Source organism: Notothenia rossii (genome assembly GCF_949606895.1).
Source record: "Notothenia rossii genome assembly, chromosome: 11".
Classification (NCBI taxonomy): Eukaryota; Metazoa; Chordata; class Actinopteri; order Perciformes; family Nototheniidae; genus Notothenia; species Notothenia rossii.
The window spans coordinates 4610219-4637233 of NC_136910.1; the positions used below are offsets into that span (position 1 = coordinate 4610219).

The window sequence follows — 27015 nt, forward strand, 5'->3', positions numbered from 1 at the left end:
ATATCAACTGTTCTACTTGCACTGACTGTTGCTCTGCGACAGCCTGTGGAATATGGCTTTTTAAATGCTGAGGCTCTGCTAACTCTAAAACTGAACAAAAGAAGACTAAATCTGACCAATCAACTGGAACACAACGGGGAACATATATAACGGCTTCTTTAAAACAAAGCAAGACAAATAATCCCAGAATACTCGTTTTATATACTAACCAAAACAAAAGCACCAAAAAACTAATTGAATCTAAAGATAGGAAAAATATCTCTAAAGGTAAGGTCTCAATCGCCCACTCCCTCTAATTATGTGTCTTACATTTACTAATTGGCCACTTCCTGTATTTAAAGGCTCTGTTTTAGGGTGCGCATATTTTTGCACAAGCTCGCAAGGATGGCTGTACATCTGCACAGTGGCGGTTCTAGACCAATTTGACCGGGGGGGCCAGTTATTTTCTGAGGGGGGCACAATAAATGAAAAAAAACGGCATCCATCTATCACCAGTTTGTTTAATGATAGTATTAAATATACCAGGCTGGAAGCTTACCAGGATTCCAGGTGACCAGCATACATTGTTTAAATATTGGTATGATTATTTAAACTAGAGAACATAAATATATTACAAAGATCATTGTGTCATGTATTCTGGTATCTACAAAATAGAGACATTGTGTAGTGCTCATAACAGTATTTTTATTTAATAAATAGCAATAAATAGCTAGTTAATATAATAAAATACATTAACAATACAAATCACAACCAACCTGCAAATCAACACATCAAAATAAATATATTATCTAAAACAGGTGCATTTGAGTTAAAATAAAAGTAATAAATAGAATTCATTATTTAAATGGTAACAAAAACACTATATGATAAGAAAAAGGCCGTCAGCGCAACTTAAATGACGAAATAGTGTAATTCTGCCATTGACTGATATGAAATGTATCACTTGCACTGACTGTTTTTTAAACTACAGTATAGTGGGACTATCTATACAATAAAGATTTGACTATAGAGAAGAATGGAGACAGCTTGAGATCCCTCCGCTGCCTGACAGCTGTGAACCTCCTTGTTCTTCAAAAAGACCCATCAGCTGTCTCTTATTGGGGTTGTTGCAGGATTGTGTGGGAATCCATATCACATAAAACATGTTTCCATTTGTAAGGATGTGCTGTATGTTTTCTTTCCTCTGATCAGGGAGAAAGAAGATGTGCTGCACAAAGACACAACTCAAGGTGAGCCCCTTTCACCATTTTGTTCCTCTGTCATTCTTTGTGCTAATCTCTGACAGCCTTTCCAAATCTCAGCCTCACCCCCCTCTTGTTTCATTCCCCAATCCTCTCTTTTATTTCCCCTGGCTTTTATAACCCCCCTCCCTCGGTTGTCACTAAGCTGAAGGAGGGAACAGAGAGCAAAGTGTAGGAATCCCTCCCAGACGCTCAGTGCTGGTTAGTGAGGATCCGCCACTCCACAGGCAGGCTGCACTGGTGTGTCATATCATCTAACATCTGGTACAGTTATGCAAACTTATATTTGATCAAAGATACCGGCATCCATCCGAATCCCGGCTGCTGAACGGGAAGCAGGAGGAGGAGGGACGGAGGTAGTAAGTAAGTGGAAAGAGGGAAGGCAGTGTGGGCAGGGTTAAACTGACACTTAAAAAGAAGCTCTCATTGGCTTCTGTGCATTTCACCAGCAGCCAGGCGAGGGAGCGGATGAGACAGCAGCTCCTGAGGGAAGGTGTTCTCTCACTTCTTGGGAGAAAGTGTATTTTTAGCTCCTTCCAACTCTTTGAAAGTCTTTCTCCATGTTTTTTTTTCCTTATGTAGCGGCTCACCATGGCCACTGGCATGGACAGGTTGCTGTGGTCAGTGCTGCTGCTGCTGCCAGTGTGTGGACTCTGTGAGGCTCTGCCAGAGAGCTGGCTGCCAGGGGCGTATCAGAACACCATGAGCGATGCCCTGAGGTTCCTCAACGATTACAACAGCACTGCCGAGGAGGTGTTCTTCATGAGCGCCTCCGCCAGCTGGAACTACAACACCAACATCACAGACCACAACTCAGAGCTTCAGGTGAGTCCGCTCCTGGAGCCTCAGAGCTTGGAGGGCAACCTTTCTCTCATGCTGCTATGAAATATGAAATCAGCCTGTTGAAATCAGTTCTTGCCAGCGTTGGCACCACGTCTCTGTAAATGACTGCCCAATATGCAGTGTGGTTTCTCCACTTCAACAGGGTTCAAACACAGTAAAAAAAAAGAGGCAATCAAATGGCAGAGGTGCTGCCAATTGGACAGAAAGTGCTGTCCAATGCAAAGCCCTCAGTAAATGGTACATTCTTCATCTCGATGATTCAGCTCCAAACTGGTGGAAATGAAGGCTGGTTTGCTCCAAGTGAGGATCTAAGGTCTAGACTATCATTTGGCGAGAAAGCGGTAAAAGACCATTTGTCTTCACCAAATTGCTTGGCAACCATCATTTCCTTGTCTTTATCTTGGCAATACTGAGCTCAGGTGGTTCTTTCCACACCACTCAAAGGTGTCCACTGTGTCCCAATGCACTCTCAATTCTGCCCATGTTCTACTCCTGTCACATCAATATTGCAACAGAAAACTGACAAAACGGAAAACATTTCTGAATACTCGTTTTAAAGATCACCTATTATGCAAAATCCACTTGTTCATGTCTCTTCTACATCAACATGTGTCCCCTCTTCCTCATGTCTCTTCTACATCAACATGTGTCCCCTCTTCCTCATGTCTCTTCTACATCAACATGTGTCCCCTCTTCCTCATGTCTCTTCTACATCAAAATGTGTCCCCTCTTCTTCATGTCTCTTCTACATCAACATGTGTCCCCTCTTCTTCATGTCTCTTCTACATCAACATGTGTCCCCTCTTCTTCATGTGTCCCCTCTTCTTCATGTCTCTTCTACATCAACATGTGTCCCCTCTTCTTCATGTCTCTTCTACATCAGCATGTGTCCCCTCTTCTTCATGTCTCTTCTACATCAACATGTGTCCCCTCTTCTTCATGTCTCTTCTACATCAACATGTGTCCCCTCTTCTTCATGCCTCTTCTACATCAACATGTGTCCCCTCTTCTTCATGTCTCTTCTACATCAACATGTGTCCCCTCTTCTTCATGTCTCTTCTACATCAACATGTGTCCCCTCTTCTTCATGTCTCTTCTACATCAACATGTGTCCCCTCTTCTCCATGTCTCTTCTACATCAACATGTGTCCCCTCTTCTTCATGTCTCTTCTACATCAACATGTGTCCCCTCTGTGGAAAGAGACTCTGAAAGTTTCAGGAACAAAGATTCTCTCTCTTTTTGATCCATTTCTATAAAAACCTGTCTGAAAATGAGCTGATCAGATTTTGGCCACTCTATGATGTCATAACGATTTTATTGGCTTGTGTAACCATTAGCCAATCAGCAACCAAGGTAACCCCCCCCCCCCATTATACTACATACTCTTTTGCCCTTCCTGGCAGGCCTTTCACTTTTAGATTGTTGTTTTTTAAGTAACGAATATATGGGTACTACTTCTTTTTTTCTTTAGGTGAATGCATCCCTGGACGATCAGGCCTTCTCCTCAGCATGGGGGTTAAAGGCGAAACAGGTCTTCACTCCTGCGCTTCTCCTCACTCTCCCTAACGAAGACAAGGTACTGATGGAGAAGATCATGATCCTGGGAGTGGCCAACCTGCCCCTGGCTGAGAGAGAGGAGGTGTGTAGCTGTTTGGTGTTTTCTAACGGGAACATTGATGTGAAACTGACCCTTTTTTGACTTCTAATCTCTTTTTTGGTCTCCAGTATAACATCATTCTCAGCACCATGGACAAGATTTACTCAACGGCCAAGGTGCATCCAGAGCCGAACATAAGCTGGAGCCTGGAACCTGGTGAGTAAATATAGAGCTGGAAAGACCACTGGAGAGTGCAGAACCTCCAAGGCCACGCAATGCGAACAGAAGGGAAAAATAATTTGTGCAGCAGCCAAATGAATCGGATCCACTTCAGAATACAATGAGCGCTTTCTTTGCACATGCTTCACCCTTCCACAAAGCATCATGAAAATCAGATGACTAGTTTTTCTTTAATCCTTCTGACAAAAAACAACCGACACAACAAGAACACAAACTCCTTGGCAGAGGTAATGTCGACTCAGTTGGGACTTAAAATGCATGAATTATATGAAACAGAGGCCTTGGTCTTTTTCATGAAAACAGGATCAGAGCACTTTTGAAAAGTATGAAACACACAACACTGAGGAGGCGGGGGAAAAAAAAAGTGATTTGGATGTTATCTGCTCTTGGAAAAGTAACAGGATTGGCAAAATTACTTCGGAGAGGTCTCCAAATGAAGTGTTATGTATGTGTGCTCATAAGTGTTGAGTAAAAAGCTATAGAAACATCATGTCGGCGGCTTTTAACGCTGAACAATGGCTCTGTGTTTTGTCGGCAACAACTGCCAAAAGTCATTGTGAGAAATCCTTGCCGGCGCACACAAAATGACTAAGTTATTTCTACTTCAAATCCAATCATGAAAGTACAAAAGCTAATTATGTGCAGGTAGACGAGGCACAGTCTGAAAATGATTACTGGTTTCGTAGTCATGAGGTGCTTTCACACCGCAGTACTTTTCCCACAAAGGTTCATGAGAACTTAGTTCATCAGAACTTTTTAGTTCTGATGAACTAAGTACCGTATTTTCCGGACTATAAGTCGCACTTTTTTTCCTAGTTTGGCTGGTCCTGCGACTTATAGTCAGGAGCGACGTATATATGTTTTAAATGTCAATTCATGCTGACTGACATGAACCGTCTACAGCCACCAGAGGGCGCTCTAGGCTTGTGACAACTATATGCTGCCCCTGTACCACCGAAAAAAATAACATTAACATTAAAAGAAAAGAAAGACTGAACAAAATCGAAATGCCTCCAAAAAGAAAATCGTATGCTGCAGATTACAAACTGCAGGTTGTGAAATATGCATCCGAAAACGGCAATAGAGCAGCAGAGAGAAAGTTTGGAGTCAACGAGAAACTTGTGAGAGACTGGAGAAAAGCAGAGGTTGCTCTTGCCGCCATGAAAAAAACAAAAAAAGCGAATCGCGGGCTGAGGGCGAGATGGCCAGAGCTGGAGGAACGACTATATAGATGGGTTTTAGAGCAACGTGCTGCCGGGAGAGGCATGTCAACGGTGCATGTACGTCTCCACGCCCTGGCAGTTGCCAAAGACATGAATATAAACGACTTCAGAGGCGGGCCGTCCTGGTGTTACCGTTTCATGCAACGGAACCGGCTCTCTATCAGAGCACGGACAACTGTATGTCAGAAACTGCCAGCAGATTTTCAGGCCAAGATCGACAGTTTCCGTGAGTTTGTTGCAAAGCAGGTGACTGAACACAACGTGTCACCGGATCACATTATAAACATGGATGAAGTCCCCCTCACGTTTGACATCCCCATGGGCCGAAGTGTCGCAGAGAAAGGGCAGAAAAGTGTGAATATAGTGACAACTGGTCATGAGAAATCACACTTCACCGTGGTGCTTGCATGTTGTGGAGACGGATCGAAATTACCACCGATGGTCATTTTCAAGCGCAAAACCATGCCAAAAGACGACTTCCCCCCCACAATTGCCGTGGCCGTGAATGAGAAAGGATGGATGGATACAGAAATGATGAATGTTTGGCTTACAAAGTGCTACACTAAGCGTCCCGACGGCTTCTTTAAAACACGCAAAGCCCTGCTTGTGATGGACAGTATGCGAGCGCACATAACGCAACTGTTCAAAGATAAAATAAAAGCTTGCAACTCCATACCTGTCATCATCCCTGGAGGCTTAACAAAAGTACTCCAGCCACTCGACATCTCCGTGAACCGGAGCTTCAAGGCTGTCTTGCGTCGCCTGTGGGAGGAGTGGATGGTGGATGGAGAGCACAGCTTCACGGCAACGGGAAGGATGCGCCATGCAACTTTCCAGCAAGTCCTTGGATGGATCGACAAAGCATGGACTTCTGTGACAACCGAAACCATACTGTCCGGATTCAGAAAGGCTGGGATAACGGGAAATAATGCTGCGTCTGACGACAGCCCCGCAGAAGAGGAGACAGTGCTTCGTCTTCCTCCGGAGTTGGCGGAGTTGTTCCGCAGCGACACCGAGAATGAAGAATTCAATGGATTCAGTGAAGTGGAATGAGATCGGGAGCTTCGTTAACTTGCTTACCGAGACTTGGCTCGTCGTGTTAATTTAGCCTCTTTTTTTCAGCCTCCCAGCGATGTTCCTTATGCTATTGTGTAGCTGAATAACTGTACATATGTTACGTTAACATACCGGACATTCAGCCTGTTCTGTGTTAAATTAACTGAATAACTGTTTGTGTTAAATTACCGGTAACATACCGGACATTCAGCCTGTTCTGTGTTAAATTAACTGAATAACCGTTTGTGTTAAATTGTTAAGTGTGAAATAAATGTCTGAATAAATGCGAATTCATACTTTTTGACAAGAACTGTCTACAGCCGTGAGAGTGCGCTCTCGGCTTGTGACAACTATATGCTGCTCCTGTACCACTGAAAAAAACGAAGAAGAGAGCGGACGGTTCTTCCGGGTTAGCTGCTTGTTAGCCATCTGTTGTTAGCCGTCTTGTTAGCTTGTTAGCCGTCTGTTGTTAGCCCGCCGTCTTGTGTCCGGTGCGGCGCAGGGTCCACCCCTACCAGCCCAGCGGCCGAATGCTCAGTGGGTGCGTCCGAGATGCCCCGTCTGTCCCAGCAGTCCTCCGTCGGAGCGCGTCAAGGGGTAGAAGCATGCCACCCTAGCCCGACTCGCAGAGCCAGCCTCCAGGTAGAAGGTATGTGTTGCGTTAACATACCGGACCTGTGTAGTTAATAACTTCCCTTTCCAGTTTACCGTAAATGTCTGTTATTGGCTTGGATTTGAAAATAAATATCTGAATAAATACGACTTATAGTCCGGTGCGACCTATATACGTTTTTTTCCTCTTCACGACGCATTTATTGGCTGATGCGACTTATACTCAGGAGCGACTTATAGTCTGGAAAATACGGTACAGATCGCGTTCACACCGGAAATTAGTTCCTGGGGGAGGATTAGGCAAATGAAGCCACTGACGTCACTTCTTCTTCTTCTGCTTTGGATTTACTGGCAGGCCGCAAACAACTTCACGCCGTATATTGCCGCCCAAAATCCCCGGCCGGAAGTCCCCGGAGTTAGGGACTGGCTTCAGTAGAAGCTGCTGGGACTCCCAGCAGCTTCTACTGAAGCCTTCCGAGTAAATCGCCAGAATGCCGACACCTCCTCATCTCCACCGCTCCCATGTTTTATTTTGTGTTGCCATGAGTTAGTCTCTCTAAGTTTCTGCGCTGGGCTAAAGCTAATGCTAATAAAATGGTGGCTTCACAACACTTTTTTTGAGTTTTACGGGGCGTGGTTTGCAATCCGCCCAGCCAATCAGAAATATAGCTCTTTTCTTACAAGAGAGCCGCATGAGAGTCCCTGCTCTCTAGCAGGGACGGAAAAGGGGGTAAAAAGGTTCTCATGAACTAATTTTAGTTCCGGCTCTTTTTGTGTGAACGCGACATTTCGGAACTATATCAGAACTAAAGTGGGAAAAGTACTCGGGTGTGAACGCGGCTTTTGACACATTTTAAGGTGGAGCCGGGTGATTCAGGGTCCGTGGTACATCCTTTTAGTCTTTAAAATAACAACCAGACTGTCAACATTACTTTTTCCACCATTTGAAGCATCTTCTTTGGTCTTCAACTTGTTCCATCCTCATTTCCTATTTCTGGCATGTGTTTTGTTTTACATGACGCTCAGAATATCATGGAGTTGTCATTACTCAAAGCTAATCTCTTGAATATGCGTCTCTTCTGGCCTTTTCCTGTTGAGAGAGAGAGAGAGCATGAAGTCAACTAAAACACAAAACATCTTCATCGTTTTTGGAAAAGCGTTCACTTCTTGCTTTTGAGGTTATACGTTTTTGTCTGCGTTCCAGATTACATCAGCCTCCCATTATAGTCCATCCTTTTTTTCATGACTAATGCGGTGCAAAACTTTTTTATTTCGCAGAACTCATAAATATCATGGCAACCTCCAGGAGCTACAAGAGGCTGCTGTACGTGTGGGAGGCCTGGCACAATGCAGCAGGTGTTCCTCTCAGGGAGCACTACTCCAAGTTTGTGGAGCTCAGAAACAAAGCCTCTCGAGAGGATGGTAAGAATTCCCCCTTTACCTTTAACGTTGAAGTTCATAACGGTACAAATGACTATTTCATTTAATTAGAATGACATGAAAGCAGCCCAAGGAGAGTTAAGGGCCATCAATGACTGATAAGGGAAGGGAAAGATAAAGAGTGAGAGAGAGAACTATAACAATGTGTCCTGTTTAGGGTTTGCTGACACTGGAGCTTACTGGCGCTCTGGGTACGAGTATAAAGGCTTGTATGAGACCTTTGAGCAGGATATAGAGAAACTCTACAGGACTATTGAACCGCTCTACAAGAATCTGCATGCCTTTGTGCGCCGCCAGCTCTACAACCAGTACGGTCCAAAGTACATCAACCTGAAAGGACCCCTCCCTGCCCACCTGATGGGTAGGAATTCACTTTTTTACGTTGCTATGTACACTTTAACCCTTTAACTGCCAGCACCACCACTTGGTAGCACATTTTGTGTCTTGATATCTTGTTGAAAAAAAAATAAAAAAGTTTAACTGATTTAGCCAGATCTACCCTTTGGTTGACATGTTATGCTCAAAACAACCTCTAGATGTCACTGTGGTTCGAACAGAAAGCCCTTCAGCTAGGTGTAATTATTTTTAAAAAAAAATTTCACTATCTTTTATGAATATATCTGGTTGTATATATCGCTCATTTTCCATAAAAGAAACAAATGTATTTCAGTTTGTTTTATTTGAGTTTGATGCATACAAATACTGTACTGTATATGTGATGATTATTGAAAATGCACTTTTACCATAAAAGGCCAGCTCGACCAGTTGGTAGAGGCTCATAAAAAAAAAACTGGTCAGTCAAAAAAAAAAGAAAATAGTTTGTGGTTACATGTGGCCCATTTGATAAAAAAATGCAAACAAATAATTTTTCCATAGCTTTTTTCTTGGTCCGGCAGTTAAAGGGTTAACAAGAGCCGTTAATGTGTGATACAGACTGTTAAAACGACAGTATGCTCAATGGAGTAGGAGATGTTCCTCTTTTGGGAGTGCAGAAAAGGCTCTTTAATTTACCCATGCCTTTTATTCAACCCTTTCCTGGAAAATATATTTTAATATTAAGCGAAGAGTATGACTTGCATGTAACCATGGATTCATTTGTCCATAGGCAGAGGATAACAACCCTAACCAAAATGTTTTCAGTTTTTTTTTTATCCTTGGGTAATTTGGCCATCATTTTATGTTTCATTGATTATAGTTCTGCATTTGCAGTATTATAAAATAGGTGTCTGGCAACATTCCCTGGGGAAATCACAAGCTGGGATCTTCGGGAATTTTTATTCAAATGCACACCTGCAATTATGGAAATTCAAGAAAGTATCTTCAAGTCAGACTTATCATTTACAATAGGCCTATAATACGATTTGGAATCGGTTCAATTGCATTTTATGTAATTTAAATCCAATAAAAAAATTCCTTTATCAAGTCTTATATTTAATCTTTTAGGTAATTTGTTAAAAACGCAGTTAAAACAAATCCACAACCTAGGTAATTATATTGTACACAAAGGGTGTTGGAGTAGTGACACATCGCTCCAATAACTCCCTAATGTAAATGGTGATTAGTTAATCAAAGCATCAAAGATGTAATCACACATGCCAGGAACAATACAGTATCGCGGTGCGGACTCACCACTGCAGGTCATGTTGTGTGCTTATCACATTACTGTGAAAGAGCGATTTCCTACAGTGCCCCTGACGGAGTATCCCATAACAAGTCAGAATTGTTGCTTAAGTGTGTTTTCTTCCTCGCTCTCAGGAAATATGTGGAGCCAGACCTGGAACAATATTTATGGTATGATGATCCCATTTCCTGACAAGCCCAACTTGGATGTGACTGAAGAAATGGAGCGACAAGTAAGTATGGGGAAAAGTCAAAGTCAACTTTGTCAATCTTTCAGTTTGTGTACAGACGGAGATCAAAATGCTGTTTCCCACAATCCCAAATACAAATATATATATAAATATGTATATCCTGAAGCTTCACAATCAACACACACAATCAACAGACACATTTATACTTATGCACACATTAAGACATTATTTTTATTTTTATTTATTTAGATTTGAGTCAATTTATTGAACATGTCAGAAACAAAACATGCAACAATAATAATTGTTCCTTATAATAATAATTACAACAAAAATACAAAATAAAATAAATTCTCAAATAGTCTCTGTCATGTTCAACAGGGGCAAGAAGAAGCTTAAAACATCTCCTCTGCTCCTACCCCCTCTAGCATACATTTTCCTTGTAAATAAAAGATGAATCAAAAAGAAATAACTTTTAAAATTACAAAAAATAAAAAATATGATTTTCCAGCTCCTGCTCATAACCATGAATGATTTGGCTTCTAAATAATAGACATAAAAAGACTGTGCAACCGGGATTCTGTTGGGCAGTCATCTTCAAAGGAGATCATGAATCCAACTTTCACTCTAGTTTTATCAGATGCATTGAGCTGAACCATTAATTGTGTCCCCTCCACAGGGCTATAACGCCACGCACATGTTTGGTGTGGCCGAGGAGTTCTTCACGTCTCTGAATTTAGACGAGATGCCCAAGGAGTTCTGGGAAGAATCCATGCTGGTGAAGCCTGAGGGTCGAGAGGTGGTGTGCCATGCGTCTGCCTGGGACTTTTACAACCGCAAAGACTTCAGGTAACGTCAATGAATGCAGTTGTATGAGAATGATTTAGTGAGTTCAGTTAATAGTTGCACTTCATTCATTGCCAACTTCATAGCTCGTCTTGTTTTATAAAACGTGATAATGTAATTGTATCGTCTTTAGGATCAAGCAGTGCACCACAGTAACAATGGAGCAGCTCTTTACTGTTCACCATGAGATGGGACACATCCAGTATTACCTGCAGTACAAGGACCTGCCTGTGGGCTACCGTCGCGGAGCCAACCCCGGGTTTCACGAGGCTATTGGGGACGTGTTGTCTCTTTCCGTTTCCACACCCAAACATCTGCACACCATTGGACTGCTGAATACTGCGACCTCTGACCCAGGTAGAGACTAAGCCAAGCCACTGAAATGCCCTCCCAAAGAAGAGATGTGGATGAATTGCAAATATTTAATTAGAAGAATCTTTAAATATCTAATTCATCATCAAATGCTTAAAATAATAGTATTTCTGCACTGTGTTTCTCCAGAAACTGACACCAACTACCTGTTGAAGATGGCTCTGGAGAAGATAGCCTTCCTTCCCTTTGGCTACCTCATCGACCAGTGGAGATGGGGGGTGTTCAGTGGAAACACGCCTCCAGAGCGGTACAACGCTGACTGGTGGCACCTCAGGTAGGTTCATATACTTACAAGTAGTGATGGGAATTATGGCTCTTTGAAGGGAGCCGGGTCTTATGGCTCCGTTCCTTTCAAAGAGCCGTTCAAAATAGCCGTTTTTTTGGCGGGGTTACTTGGTTTATCTGTGAAATAATCACCAGGAGAATGATTGACTGTATTGCCAGACCTAATGTCAATAATCTGCTTTGTAAACACAAGGTGGCGCCATATCCATGTCATTCATGTCCGTGAATGTATTACTCTGAATTTACCCTCCGTATGTGTTAAGTAAATAAAGTTGCCTTGAATGAAATTCACGCAACTCTAAATATTATATACTGTGTTTTTAAGTGGCGATGGAGATTATTTGTTGACCCTGCTTTAAAGGATATTTTGCTTTTACAAATGGTGCACTTTATCACTGCCTGGGTTTTGGTTGAAGTGCATCCAAATGCTGCTGCGTTTTCGCGTTTGGCTCATTTTCCATCCGAAAAACACGTCGTCTACCTGTCCTGTACCACTTGTTATGACTTCTCTCTCTCGCGTATTCCGTAAGACCCACCCCACTCCTCCTGCTGAAACCTAATATTCAGAGTAGGGGCGGGTCTTCACAGAATACGTTTGGGGAACAAAATCAAGCTTTTTAACAGACGAGTGGATTTTGGCAGGCAGTGAGTGCGGACCAACGATTGAACGATAACAAGAACGGCTCTCACCAAGTACGACTCGGTTCCCCTCGTTCGTACCAAAGAGCCGTTCAAAAGAATCGGCTCGTATAAAAGAATTGGCTCGTTCGCGACCGACACATCACTACTTACGAGATACTTCACATTAAGACAATAGTTTGTTTTCCGGGATGTGTGATGATTGATTACTTTTTTTGAAAACAACTCATGTCTGTAGGCATACAGTAATGAAGCTACAGCTAGTAACTGTTTCCTACTGCTACCCGTGTTGATGCTAACTATGCAATGTAATAACTCATTATTTTGGGGACATTATTAGCATTATCATTCATGTCCACTTCATAAATTACAATCCAATATTCACTTTCTATTAGCTCTGTTTTAGTCTCTACATCCATCGGATATCTGTAGCTGCTAAATGCTCTATGTTTACGAGTTAGTCTGTTAAGTTTTGAGCAGGTAGTGTACAGCGTGTTTTAATAACTTCACTGAAAACAGCCAATAAAATAAATGTTGACAACTGAGAGGGAACGAAACAGTCAGTTGCAAGTCGGACAGTTAAACAATAAGTTAAAACTCTATTAAGCTGGATGGATTGGATGATACATTTTTAGTAGATTCATCACCAAAATCTACCGAATCCAACGTATATTTTTGAATTGTAGTTCCATATATTATGGAAAAACAAAAGCTTCTAACATGAATTCAGTAAGTTGTTCATAGTACTTTGACATTTGAGCTCCCAGAAATGTGTTATATGCTGTCCTGATGAGTCTGCTGAAAATCTTGAGGTGGCAAATCAAAACTAAAAGCCAAACCTGAATTTCAGGAACCCTCACGCCACTGTAGGATATACTGTAGTGGAAAATGTTAAAAATGAGAGTTAAGTGAGTTTATCAGACTGGCTGTCATTCTTTGCCAATCCCTTTTGTCGAGCCAATGCCACTTTCCATCTGCTGAGACTCGGCAAATCCCAGCCGCAAAATATTAAGTCAGGATTGTTGGTAGTAACAGTAGAGCTGGTTTCACTAGCTGGCATTCACACTTTAGTAGCTTCTGCTGGAAAAAGAGCACACATGCCCAGCTGTCAATTAATGGATACATACAAGTCAACGAATAAGGAAAAATGCTATCATTAGCTTCAATATATTTTCCAGAACTCATGTCTTATGTAACCTATGCCAGTGTGTTTTTAATCCATTTCTTATTTCATTTTGAAGGATGAAATATCAAGGCATCTGCCCACCCACCAAACGCACAGAGGAGCATTTTGATCCCGGGGCAAAATACCACATCCCTGGAAACACGCCGTACATCAGGTAGCTTTTTTTTTTCTCGAAGTAATAGTTTACACACGGAACACAATAAGCCAATGAACATATTTTTTATATGCATTTAGTCAATTCCTTGCTGTCTGATTTGCTTTACTCTCAATCAAGGGTTTATGTACATGCCTCCACATACATATGAAGACATTAGGGAAGTATAATAATGAACATGTAAGCATGGCTGGTGATGTGGGAATGAAGCTATTGTTTGCAGTCATCTGGACTCAATTACTGGCCCTTGAGTCTTACACCATACAATAACCATACCATAGCAGGAAGCTTCAGGAAATAAGCCCCAGCTGGTTTCTTAAACAATGTGACACATGTAGCCAAACACACACTTAGTATAACAGGCAAACATCATCTAGTTGTTGCTAAAACACACACTTACAGCAACCTTAAAATGTAAGGCATTTGTAGTTTTGCACTCTAGTAAATACTCTACTTAAGTTACATCTCTATATTTGTCTTTTTTGAACTAAATATTTGTAACATTTTGAAAAGCAGTCGTGTAAAGAGATAACGGAGTAATTGTTTTCCCTGCAGGTATTTTATCAGCTTCCTCCTGCAGTTCCAGCTTCACAAAGCACTGTGTGTTAAAGCTGGCCACACGGGTCCCTTGCACACATGTGACATCTACCGCTCTGCAGAAGCTGGGGCAGTTTTAAAGTATGTGATCTTGTCGGGGTCTCCTTTGTTTATTACCCAGATCATGAATACTGGATTGAAGCAAACAGTGAAGGTGTTTTACAGCTGTATTCTCCCTTCTCCAGGACAATTCTCCAGGCTGGCTCTTCCAAACCCTGGCCTGAGGTGCTCCAGGCGGCCATTGGTACCAACAGGCTGGATGCCAACGCACTGATGGATTACTTTGACCCCATTACTAAGTGGATGGAGGAGCAAAATGTGAATGAGACATTGGGATGGCCGGACTTTAACTGGGTTCCTGCCATCCCAGAGGGCTACCCTGAAGATATTGGTAAGAGCGTCGCTCAAAATGAACGGTCAACAAAACACATTCACATTATATTGTTTAATAAAGTAGAAGTACTCATCTCGATGAATCAAGTATAAAAAGTTAGGAAATTGTATTTTTTGGTTATAAGATTTAACTAGGAAAGTGTTGTTTGCAGGATGGTTTAAAAGTGTAAACTGTAAAATCCCTCAGTCTATTACACAATGCTCTCTTGCATGCACACAAACAATAATACATTTGTATCATCTACTGGAAGCAGAAACACATGAAACATATACTCCCTCTCCACACGCTATTGTTTAGCTAAAACTGAAACTATTTGGATTTGATTTGCATTATTTTGACCGACTTGAACTTTTTGTTTACCCAGACAAGAACACGGATGGGCTGAATGCATAGGCTTTTCTAGAAGAGTACAACAGGACAGCTGAGGTTGTGTGGAACGCCTAAATCGAGGCCTCCTGGAAGTACAACACCGACATCAACGAAGCCAACAAGCAGGAGATGGTGAGACCCTCTGACAGGCCGACTCCACCGAAATCACCTTAGCATTGTTCAAGCATCATCTACCATCAATCAAATGTGAAAACCCATTGCATCTTTTGTTAATTTTGTGCATGAATCAATAAAAGCATCATCAAATAACCCACTAATTGCTTGATCAAAAATGTGTCAATGAATCAGTAATGGACTGAGTTAGTCATTCTCTAATCCAGTGATTCTCAAATGGGGGTACGTGGACCCCTGGAGGTACGTTGGGGTACTGCAGGGGGTACGTGAGATAATAATTTTAAAAAAGGTTAATTACAAAAATACCATGCATGATTACAAAAATAATCATAGTACAATAAACGAAATGGAAAATAAAATGTTATATTAAATATTTCTAGAACCACCAAGGGTTCAAGATCTGCTGTTGTGCTTTTCTGGTGCTTAACTGGTTCTTTGTTTTTACGAGTGTGTGTGTGGTCATGTTCTAGTCACTTTGCTCAGCGCTACTGCTTGTTACAACTTTTAATGCCGTACTCGCCATCAACTGTTATTGCTCAGGTTAATCTCGCCCCCCTCCGACGTAAGCGTATTGGTTCTTGCCGGGCAGCCGAGTGGGGCCATCTAAGAACCGGGTTTCGGTACTGAGAGCCGGCTGTACTGCGGTGGAAACGGGAAGAACCAGAGCTAAATCAGGCTCTAGCCCGGAACCACGCTGAGCGGAAAGACATTTGCAATATTATATTATAACAAATAGACATTGAAATGGAATCGTGGTTTAAACGTAGCAGCACTACAGCAGGGAACGTGGACAACGGAGAAAAAAAGAGCCAAAATTGAGCCAAAAAAATGCCGTCAATATCAGGATGCGTATGCTTTGATGGGATTCACGTCAACAAACGGCAAACAGGCATTGTGTTTTTTCTGTGGGGAGAAACTAGCCAACAGCTCGATGAAACCAGCGCATCTCCAGAGACATCTCAGCACCAAACAGTCATGTTGGTAAGCCACCGGAATGCTTCAGCCTGTCCTCCTATAAAACACCACCATATACAGTAGGCCGATTGTTCATGCCCTTATTACGACCCAGAGACACGTTTTAAAGTGTGTTTCTTACACGACCACTAGAGGTGCTCTAGTGGTCGTGTAAGAAACACAACCCGATATCACGGCAAGACATGAACATGTGACGATTTACCATGCTGGGAGACGTGAAGATGTCACGATTTCGTCCCTTCAAACGTGACAGCTACACGGTATTGTTAATCCATGTTAACCAGTGGAGAAATAACCGGAAATGCCAAGCAAATGCTGCCCCGACGGTCGGTTGTTATTGTCAATAATATAATGATTTATTTGTAATAGTCACACTCGATTACGCAGATTTTCTTGTTGCCCCAGCTGGTCGACACCTCTTTTAGCAGAAACAAAGGCTACATTAATGTATTAAATCGATGTTAATCCATGCGTGTGGATGTGGAATTAACGGACGTGACGTTGTGCGATTGAGTTGCCAGCCAACAGCTCCGGTTCATGTTAATTTACAAACTCTCCAACTATTATATTTAAAAACATGTTGGAAGGCCTCACGAAATACTTTAATGCAAATGTAAATGTGAAGGAATGTGTGTATAACAAAATACATCTGTCATAAACGAAACCGGAAACAGACTAGGCAAGATTCTCAGCTCGATGATTGGATGGTTTAACCGCAATGCAAGCTGGGATTTGGATTTTAAGTGATGTGAAATCTGAACGTTTTAAACAAATAAAATAATACTTTATTCCGTGTGTGCTTGCTTTTCTCTTTGGAGGTCATCACATAACGGCATTGTAATACACGGTTCGGCTGCATTAAATATTACATATCTGCCGTAGTTCTCTATTTATAGAGCCCTGCTGAGAAGACTTCTAGAAAACAGGAAGAACTGCCGCCAAAACTGAAAACGTGACGTGGATCATAAACATATAAGCAATTAAACAACTTCTTACATTTCTTTTCACACTATACGTCTCTTTGCATTATCAACACTAATTCGGCTGACTTTTATATTTGATCCAATCGGTAGATAGGCTGTCTTTACACCATAACGGTGCAGAGCTGATAGAATGGGACACCTGGTGGTTAAAGCACGTTATTGAATTGTATTTTATTATTAGATATTAATAGGACGTACAAAACAGACAAACTAATAAAGCTTAATTTAAACATTAAAGAGCACTTTAGGTTAAGGTCTTCTTTTGAATAAGAAAAAAGCTGTGGGGGTATAGAAGAAGAATATGGAGGGATGAAACCCTCTTTAATGGTCACACATGCAGAGCACACAGCACACAGTGACATTTGTATCTACAGATAAATATTAAGCCTGAAGAAGTACTTAACGTCTAATATATTGCTTTCCTGCAATGTTAACTATGTTCAAGCACTTATTTGTTTATTATTAAACTGATATTATACATATGTCTTATAAGATGTATGTAGATAGTATAAGAAATGTGCAGAATGACAGTTTAATGGTGGAGGTATACACTCATATTGATAGATGTCTTGTAATGCACTGTTGAGGAACCTGCGACCCAAGTTTTTCATTCATTGCATAACTACACCGTAGTTGTGTATAATGTGATATGTCAAACCTTAGCTTAGAAAATCTTGAAAGGGATGTGCAAACTAGTCATTATATACAGTCTTTAATTAACTATTAGAGAATAACGAGTAATGAATATACTTTATAGGGATCCTATTAATATCTAATAATAAAATTCAATAACGTTCAACCACCAGGTGTCCCTTTCTATCAGCTCTGCACCTTTATGGTGTAAATACAGCCTATCTACCAATTGGATCAAATATAAAAGTCAGCCGAATTAGTGTTGATATTGCCAAGAGACGTATTGTGTGAAAAGAAATGTAAGATGTTTAATTGCTTATATATTTATGATCCACGTCACGTTTTCAGTTTTGGCGGCAGTTCTTCCTGTTTGTCTAGAAGTCTTCTCAGCAGGGCTCTATAAATAGAGAACTACAGCAGATATGTAATATTTAATGCAGCCGAACTGTGTATTACAATGCCGTTATGTGATGACTTTCAAAGAGAAAAGCAAGCACACTCAGAATAATGTATTTTATTTTTAAAAAACGTTTTCAGATTTCACATCACATAAACACCAAATCCCAGCATGCATTGCGGCTAAACCATCCAATCATCGAGCTGAGGATCATGCCTACGTCTGTTTCCGGTTTCGTTTATGACCGATGTATTTTTGTTATACACACATTCCTTCACATTTACATTTTAATTTGCATTAAAGTATTTCATGAGGCCTTCTAATATGTTTTTAAATATAACTACGGTTGTAGTTGAAGAGTTTGTAAATGAACATGAACCGAAGCTGTTGCCTGGCAACTCAATCGCACAACGTCACGTCCGTTAATTCCACATCCACACGCATGGATTAACATCGATTTAATACATTAATGTAGCCTTTGTTTCTGCTAAAAGAGGTGTCGACCAGCTGGGGCAACAAGAAAATCGGCGTAATCGAGTGTGACTATTACAAAATAAATCATTACGTCGGGGTAGCATTTGCTTGGCATTTCCGGTTATTTCTCCGCTGGTTAACATGAGTTAACAATACCGTGTAACTGTCACGTTTGAAGGGACGAAATCGTGACATCTTCACGTCTCCCAGCATGGTAAATCGTCACATGTTCATGTCTTGCCGTGATACCGGGTTGAAGAAACAACATGCTCCCCGCTCGTTCATTGACGAGCTAACACCTGACCGCAGACGTCCTACCAGAGTGTGTCATATCAACATGCTGAAGAAGTACTGCACCAGGGATGACCAAAGTGAGTTTTCCAAAACTCACCAGGTGGAGACAACCGTCTCTCCTATGGCTTCAGTTTCGAGGGTGAGCTCAAATGAGGATGAGGATGAGTTGGTGATGCGCAGTGCAACACCACGGGGGCAAGACTAAGCAATACTGAGGTATTGGCTGATTTGCCCAATTACTTGTCTCATCTTCCAGATAACCAAGGAAGTGATATAAAGAAACTGATATTTGACTTTGCATGTCTTTTTAATGACACTCCCTTGCCAACTTCTGTCCTAGCTCATGATGTGGTCTTGACCAACCCTTCGCCCATCAAACAGCTTGCGTACAGGTTTAACCCAGTTAAGAGAGAGGTTATGAAAAGGGACGTTGAGTGTCTTCTTAAAAACGGATTTGCAAGGCCTAGTTCCAGTCCCTGGAGTTCCCCTTGTGTACTAGACACAAAGTCAGATGGAAGTCCCAGATTCTACACTGACTTTCGCAAAGTTAATGCTGTCACTGTTCTTGCCGATGCACTGTCTTGTGCTATGTAAATAGAAAATATTTATTGTCGGGTCCAAACATACTGTTTGGATTTATATGTGTGGGGGTGTTACGTGCCAGGCAGGCTGTACTTGTGTGGTTTTCCTTCCCTCCTGTGTTTTCTCTCTTCTCCCTTGAGGTTTCTCAATACTCTAATTTCCCCTCCTCGACTCCTCGGTCCTCCGGTAGTGACCCTGAAATGGATTTCAGCGCGCCATTTTGAAGGACATTTCATTTCTCTAAATGCACATCGAGCATCGATGAGGCTCTCTGGAGGAGCTCTAACCGAGGAGATATTGATGGGTCCTCCACGGCTCCTCCACGGATGCATTTCCGGGAACGGTGGAGGCTTGACACACGGCCGGACTTATCTCAGCCAATGACAGCTCTGCATGCATCCTCTGGATATTATTTTAGTAACTGCTTTCATCGCAACGCAATGTTTACAGTGAGAACAGCTTTGAGGTCCGTGCAGAAAGCAGAGCAGTGTGTATAATATATATCACTCAGTATAACAGGCCTACATTACTTGCTGTATTTGTATGCTGTAGTTTAGTAGATATCTACAAACAAAGAGTCGATATTTTTCTAAGACCATTTAGTGTTTCACATAATAAAATACACAACGGCTGTAGCCTGATTATGCTTTAGGAGCTGTGTGTGTGGTACAGACTGTACCACACACACACCTACACACTATACCACAGTGTGTAGGTGTGTGTGTGTGTGGTACAGTGCGTAGATGCGGCGGACAGACGGGTCTCAGTTGGTTTGTTGTCCTATGCTTACTTTTAATACTTGTAAATAAAACTTTTGGCCCGTAATTTCAATTCCCCATTTCAGCGACCAGAGAGAGGGGGGGGGGGATATATATATATATATATATATATCTAGTCTGATTGTGTTAAGTATCAGAGCACTTGTGTGTGTGTGTGTGTGTGTGTGTGTGTGTGTGTAAGAATGCAAAATTGTGGAAAGTCACCTCAGGCTCCTCTCCCTCAGGGGCCTCTCCCTCAGGGGCTTCTATCTCAGGGGCCTCTCCCTCAGGGGCCTCTCCAACCCAGTCTCACATCTAAACATGTAATAACTACGTTGGTCCACAACTTGGGACGTAGTATTTCTACAAAAATGCCTCTGAAATTCTAAGATTTCACCATTAATTTCCAATGGCTGTCTATGTCTATGTCACGTGATCTTCAACTTTCTCTCAGCAGGAAAAAAAACATGGCCGACCTTCGTTTTATTCTCGCTGGAAAATGCCTATTTTAAGGTTAGTTTGGCCATTACAATGCGTTTTGATACACAGAAATAAACTGCATTCTCAATTACGTTTAGCTAGAAACGTATTTTCTCCCACGTTACGTTCGTTATGAACGTATCTCAAATACGTTTATTTTCTACATATCTTTGCCATTTATTGTCTTGCTTATAATAATGCTAATAGTCATTTATAAATATCATTTTAGAGCACACAATTAAAATCAGTAGGCGAGGCTGTAATTTCGCCAGGAGTTACTCTCATGAGCGAGGCAGAAAATAATAGTTTTAACATGCCAACAAGCTGCTGTGTCGTTTATTGCACCTCAAACATTAAAACAAATCCAGAGTTACGTGTTTCTGTACTTCCTCTAAGAAGAAAGGACAGTAACAGAAGATCTCTGTGCCTCCAGGCTTGATCGCCGTTCAAATGACAGCGTTGGTTTCCCAAAAAGTGGGCGGGGCTGTAAAGTGACGTAGATTTTACTCATCTATTATTCAAAACCATTCTATTTATTCTAACGTAAATTACATGCCAGTGTTTTATCTTTTTATTTAGCGATTTGTTTTTGCATGTTTAACTTGGAATGTTTTCATGTTGAACCGGAAGTACTTCAGTTCACTTTGTCTTCTTCGTCCCTTTTACGTTCCAGACATGGCTCAGCGTAACAGACTGAACAGCGACCCCAGGTGTGTCTACATTAGAATTACATCTTCATTACTGAAGGAAAAATACTTTACCTAGCGTTTGTTAACTGGGTTTTTAATGCAGTTGGCTTTTCTTAATGGTTACAATATTGCTATGAGTTATATCTGAAGCAAATTATGAGGACTCCACAGACCACTGACTCCTTTAAGAAAGGCCTAAAAACATTTCTTTTTTTTAAAGCCTTTTATTAAACTTGTGTTTCTTTAAACAAATATATATATATTATGCCCCTTGTAGCACTTTAAGATTACTTTTAGCAATGAAAGATGCTTTACAAATAAAATGCATTATTATTATTATTATTATTATTATTATCATCATTAGGTTGGACACTCCAAGGGCCCCCCCATTCAGGAGCCAATGACCGGGTCCTGCGTCCCACTCTCAGTATGCAGATATCCGGATGACTACATCGTTCAAAGTGAGATGTTGGGGCAGGTAAAGGCGGGGATCGAAGCTAACCTGAAGAAGAGTGAGTTTGGGTATCTGGGGCAGAGTCCTGCATCGGGTCGGGTACCCGCGGGTACCCGACGGGTGACCCGCGAAAACAGTGAATCGCGGGTGGTATTCTTTCAACAAAAAATATTCGGGTTCGGGTCCGGGTAAAACAAAGAAGATGCGGGTCGGATCGCGGGTGTTGCATAAGAAAAATATAAAAATGATAATTTAATGTAATGTTTAAACCCTTTGACCTTTCCCCCGCGGGCCCGCGCATCATCATAACATATGCGCCGCCAATCTGCTGCTGAGCGCGCCACATTCAAAATGACTGAGCCGGTGAAGGCGAAGCTCTTCAGCGGAGAATACAGTATTGCCGAAAACTCTTCATCAAGAGAAAAATCCATTGTCTGGGAGGCTTTTGGACTCATCCTAGATGGAGAACACAACCAGGTCGCTGGGTTCGCTGCTTGCAAGAAGTGCAAAAAAGTGTTGGCCTATGATAGCCGCAAGCTAGGTACTTCATCATTGAAAAAACATATGGAGTCGAGCTGCGCTGCCAATGCCACAGGTACAAGACCAATCAATCAATACTTCACCAATAACCGTGATCTTAAAGCACCCAAAAGGGAAGACAAGGAGACGGTGTCCAAATTAGCAGTACAATTTGTCTGCAGTGATGTTAGATCATTCGAAACGGTGTGTGGCGATGGTTTCACTGGATTAGCACAGGGATTGATTGACATTGGTGCGCGGGCTGGTCGTGTCGATGCAATGCAGCTGTTACCAGATCCGACAACAATATCTCACAGAGTGACAAAATATGCAGAAGACATACGCCAAAGCATAATTCCTGAGCTGAGAGAACAGATGAGTGAGTACAATGGAGCAGTCACTTTAGACATGTGGACCGATGATTATCGGAAAATAAGCTACCTTTGTCACACAATACATTACATCAATAGCAAGTGGGAGCTAGTCGAAAGGGTGCTTTCTACGTCGGAATGGGATAGCACCTTGCGTAAAACGTCTGATAATATCAAACCAGCAATAATCCAAGCCCTGCGGAGATACAGCATTGAGGATTTCTTCACCAAACTGGTGTATGTAACAGATAGGGGTTCAAACATAGTGGCAGCCCTTGGCTCCGTCACAAGACTGAGCTGTGCTGCATACATCCTTAACACCGTGCTTTACACTACGATCGGGAAACCAAGCCAAGAAGATGCGTTCGGAGAGGAAGTGACTACGCTTGTCACGGGGGCAAAGTCACTCGTAACTTACTTTAAGCAAACGAGTCTCCAGAATCGCCTTAAAAAGACGTTAAAAGCATCAGTGGAAACACGCTGGAACTCAGTCCACACAATGCTCGAGTCGATCAGCTGTCAATATGAGGACGTTCGTGCACTGCTGTTGGAAAGGGGGGAAGAGGGTCGTCTGAACGACTTGAGCGAAGACACTTTGAATGCAATGGTGATGTTTCTTCAGAGATTCAAGGAGGCTACTAAGGCACTGGAGGCATCCAAAACTCCAACCCTTCACCTCACCGCTGTGTGGCTTGATCGCCTCAAACGCCACCTGCAACCATCCTCCACTGACAACCTGACATTCTCCTCTCTAAAGGTAAAATGTCTCACAATTCTGGTTGAAAAGTACGAGATACACCTCCTGCACAAACTGGCCAAGTTTTTGCACCCAAAGCTGAAAAGTCTGAAGCTGCTTGTGGAGGAACATTCGATGGAAACAGTGCACAACGAAGTGCGGCGCCTTGTGAACGGTAAGGCCGAAGGAAAAAAGAAAAAAGTGATTTCATAGTTTATTTCATACTGTATTAAAATTAAATTGAGGTAGGATTGGAAAAAAGTTACTATCCTAACGTTACAGTATAGCCCACTGTTACTGTATTGTATATGCTTATTCGCCTGCTTGTCTGTTTTCATCATTTAAAATATGAAATGTAAAATATTAGGAAATCTATTTGTAAAGTTTATAAAATTGCATATGCTTAATCTTGCGCCCTCTATTCGCACCTCTCTAGACATAAAAGAGAGGCGTGCATCGCCCACACAACGTGTTGCCACTGTCAGTTCAGCACCGCCCGAGAAGAGAGCTAGACAATCGGAGGGATTATCCGACGTCGAGGATTCCTCTTCCAGCGATGAGTGCACTCAGGATGAAGTGAGCGCATACATCGACTTAAAGTCACCGAAGGAGGAGAATTTCGATGTTCTCAGCTGGTGGAAGGAGCATGCAACCAGGTTTCCAAATGTGGCACACATTGCTCGTTCGATTCTTTCCATTCCAGCTTCAAGCGCCGCGAGTGAGCGAGATTTTTCCACGGCTGGATTTGTGGTCTCAGAAAGGAGAAGCCAATTGAAACCAGGGACAGTTGATGACATTCTTTTTCTGCATAGTAATCTAAAGAAACACTGAGTTGTGAGATGAACATGGCGTTAGCCAGCCTGTCTGTAAAAGTGTGTTAAAAAAAAAAGTGTGTTATATGGAATATATGTTGTTTTATATGTACGTTTTATATGTTTTATATGTACGTATATATTTCATATATTATATAATAATACAGACTCTGTAAAAGGTTATACGTCTGTTAAAAAAAAGTGTGTTAGGTCTACTATATGTCTGTTGTTTTGGCATTAGCCAGCTTGACTGTTCTAAACAATTTAAAAATGTCCTTGTTGCAATTGCACTGGTTTCAGTTGGCTTCAATTTGTTTTTAAATCGTCAGCCATAATGATTGTAACATTAAACCAAATAAATGCACGTGATTTTTGCATAACAATATGATAACGTTCCGTTTTTAATAAGTCACGTTTTCTGGGAGGGGCGGAGGACCATCTAATTAATGTGTCTACATGAATATAATTAAATGGAATGAACGGCATTGTATTTCCTGGATTAGGCTGCCTTCGTTTTAAAGTATACTATCCAAATTTCACATATGAAATGGCCAACAATTATCACTTTAAACGTCGTAGGTTAGGCTACTTGATTATTATTATTATTATTATTATTATATAGCCTAATTATTAACATCCCACGCTTTTTGAGCCAAATACGCAACTGCGTGTATTCATAATTGCATGATTCTCTGCATCATAAGCAGCTCGAATACATCGTCCAGCTGAACATTTATGGAAAACGCAACAAATGAATAGTTTATTTTCAGTAAGTGTTACTGGACACAGTGGACAGCTCCTCAAAGTCCTACAGCTTGTATTTAAGGCAGCGCAGCGCTCTCTCGGGAGCTCCATTTCCCTTTAATCGTGCTCATGTGAATTCTGTAAATTCTTTCACTGCTCATATATACAGTATATAGGCCTATATATATATGCGGGTTCGGGTCGGGTTGCGGATCTTGTGCCGACGGGTCGGGTCGGGTTGCGGAACTAATTGGCAATATGTGTGGGTAGCGGGGCGGGTTCGGTATTGCACGTCGCGGGTGCGGGGCGGGAGCGGGTCTTGAAAATCAGACCCGTGCAGGACTCTGATCTGGGGTCGAAGGAGTCTCCTCTTTGGTGCTGGGATGGGTGTGGTGGTAGGTAGTAGCAGGTGTATGTGCAACACATCCTTCTTCTTAAGAAAAGCTTTAAGTACAATTGATTGTTTTTTGTTCGTTTAATATTGAAGATAGCTAACGGGAAGTCTCTCATCCGCTGCAGCCTTCTTCTTTATTTTCCAAAATGCCTCCACGCTCCTCTTTACGTCTCAAACTCGCCCCGTGATGAATAAACTGTGAACAAATAAAACCTGAGCTTGCAGATTTGTCTGGAACACCAGAAAAACACTGAGCAATGACTACATTTTAATTAAGTGTTGAAACCTCAATAAATAGACTTCACACGGTACGACCTCTCACCTTTCTGTGTGTCTTCACTTCCTGTCACCTGAGAGAAGAAGGAGAGAGAGAGAGAGAGAGAGAGAGAGAGAGAGAGAGAGAGAGAGAGAGAGAGAGAGAGAGAGAGAGAGAGAGAGAGAGAGAGAGAGAATAATGATGATAATAAAGCAAAGAGAAACAACTAAAACTAGAGAATGCAATTCCTGAAGAAATTGCTAGTGGGAATGCTTTATGCTGAAAAGCTGACACTAAACTGCTATGCTGAAATGTAATGTGTAAGAAGAAATTGAAGAATTTAGATTGAAATGATACATGAACGCAGGGGGCTTGAATGTGTGATGAGAGAAGAAAAGAAAGTAAAAAGGCTTGGAATAGCAGCAGAATATTTGAACTGCAAACTTTTGAACTAACTTGATGGCGAATGATCTGTCGCCATGCCAACGGCGTTTGATGACACCACATAATACGCTTAGATGCGTTGATGGCTGCATCGTTACCAAACATGTAAAGTTTTGGGCCATTTGGAGCATTTTCACTGAAGTTATGAGAAAACTGTGTTTCATGGCGAGCATTGTGTTGCCATGGCAACGGCATTTGAAGAAATCTCAAAACGGTCCCGTAGATGTCTTCACGGCTGGACTGTTAGCGCACATGTGAAGTTTGAGCACTTTTTTTTCCATAGGAGTTATAGCGACATCATCTTTTATGGCGAGGGATGCGTTTCCATGGAAACGTCATATGATGAAACCCCATAATTGACGTAGAGCTGTTGAGGGCTGGACCGTTAACCATTATCTGAAGTGTGGTGCTGTTTTGACCCTTTTCATAGGCGTTACGACATGGTGTTTTATGGCGAGGGATGCGTTTCCATGGAAACGTCACATGGTGAGATGTCAGATTTGACGTAGAGCTGTTGAGGCATGGAGAGGTGATATACAGGTGAAGATTGTGGGACGACCGGACCGTGTCCATTGGAGCGACATCGTGTTTTATGGTGAGGGATGCGTTTCCATGGCAACAGCCTATGGTGAGATCTCAGATTTGGCGTAGAGCTGTGTTAACCATTATCTGAAGTCTGCTGCTCTGAGCATGTCAGTTGGAGTTATGACATCATCGTGTTCACAGGTGTTTATATTTGAGCTAACAACGTGGCCTGAGATCAAAGGTTTCCATGGTGATCAAATAAATGTGGCAAAGGCTCAAATTTGTTGAACAACACATTTGTAACAGGTTTGTTGATTGACCAAAAAATATGAACAGCTGGAAGATTGAAAATGGGATTATTATTAGGATTATTTGTAGGTCATTGAAAAGTAGAATAATTTAGAACAGGCCAGGGGTGGGGAACCTTTTTCCTCTCAAGGGCCATTTCAATTTTTAC

General features: G+C 41.8%; 2 protein-coding genes across 5 annotated transcripts in view; one reads left to right on the forward strand and one right to left on the reverse strand.

Moving 5' to 3' along the window:
• The first annotated feature begins 1111 nt into the window (after positions 1–1111).
• On the forward strand, positions 1112–15177 carry LOC307024705 (angiotensin-converting enzyme-like). 2 transcript variants are annotated; one of them, XM_079659050.1, is made up of 14 exons: positions 1112–1229; positions 1824–2066; positions 3557–3724; positions 3811–3898; positions 8092–8235; positions 8411–8614; positions 10009–10106; positions 10741–10910; positions 11041–11264; positions 11409–11553; positions 13445–13543; positions 14099–14221; positions 14326–14531; positions 14899–15177. In XM_079659050.1, the coding sequence occupies exons 1-14, from the start codon at positions 1203–1205 to the stop codon at positions 14925–14927; spliced, it is 1968 nt and encodes a 655-aa protein (XP_079515176.1). In that variant the 5' UTR covers positions 1112–1202; the 3' UTR covers positions 14928–15177. The 2 variants fall into 2 exon arrangements, with proteins under 2 accessions (XP_079515176.1, XP_079515177.1); XM_079659051.1 differs by lacking the exon at positions 14099–14221.
• Positions 7563–27015, reverse strand: part of LOC307024707 (ribonuclease inhibitor-like) — a 28275-nt gene continuing 8822 nt past the window's right edge. The window contains exons 4-5 of one of the 3 annotated variants that reach the window (XM_079659053.1): positions 25656–25683; positions 25400–25529 (exon numbers count right to left, since the gene is read on the reverse strand). In XM_079659053.1, the coding sequence (XP_079515179.1) occupies positions 25670–25683 (14 nt within the window). In that variant the 3' untranslated portion in view covers positions 25400–25529; positions 25656–25669. Of the gene's footprint in view, positions 7904–13261; positions 13281–25399; positions 25530–25655; positions 25684–27015 lie in introns of those variants that run through there. The other 2 variants (XM_079659054.1, XM_079659055.1) reach the window with 2 other exon arrangements.

What these genes read in the sequence shown, in the direction of transcription:
- LOC307024705 (XM_079659050.1), top strand. Translation starts at nt 1,203, where the DNA reads ATGTGCTGCACAAAGACACAACTCAAG. An exon ending in CAAAGCCTCTCGAGAGGATG is followed by an intron (nt 8,236 to 8,410) that starts GTAAGAATTCCC and finishes TGTCCTGTTTAG; the next exon opens with GGTTTGCTGACACTGGAGCT. An exon ending in GCTGACTGGTGGCACCTCAG is followed by an intron (nt 11,554 to 13,444) that starts GTAGGTTCATAT and finishes TTCATTTTGAAG; the next exon opens with GATGAAATATCAAGGCATCT.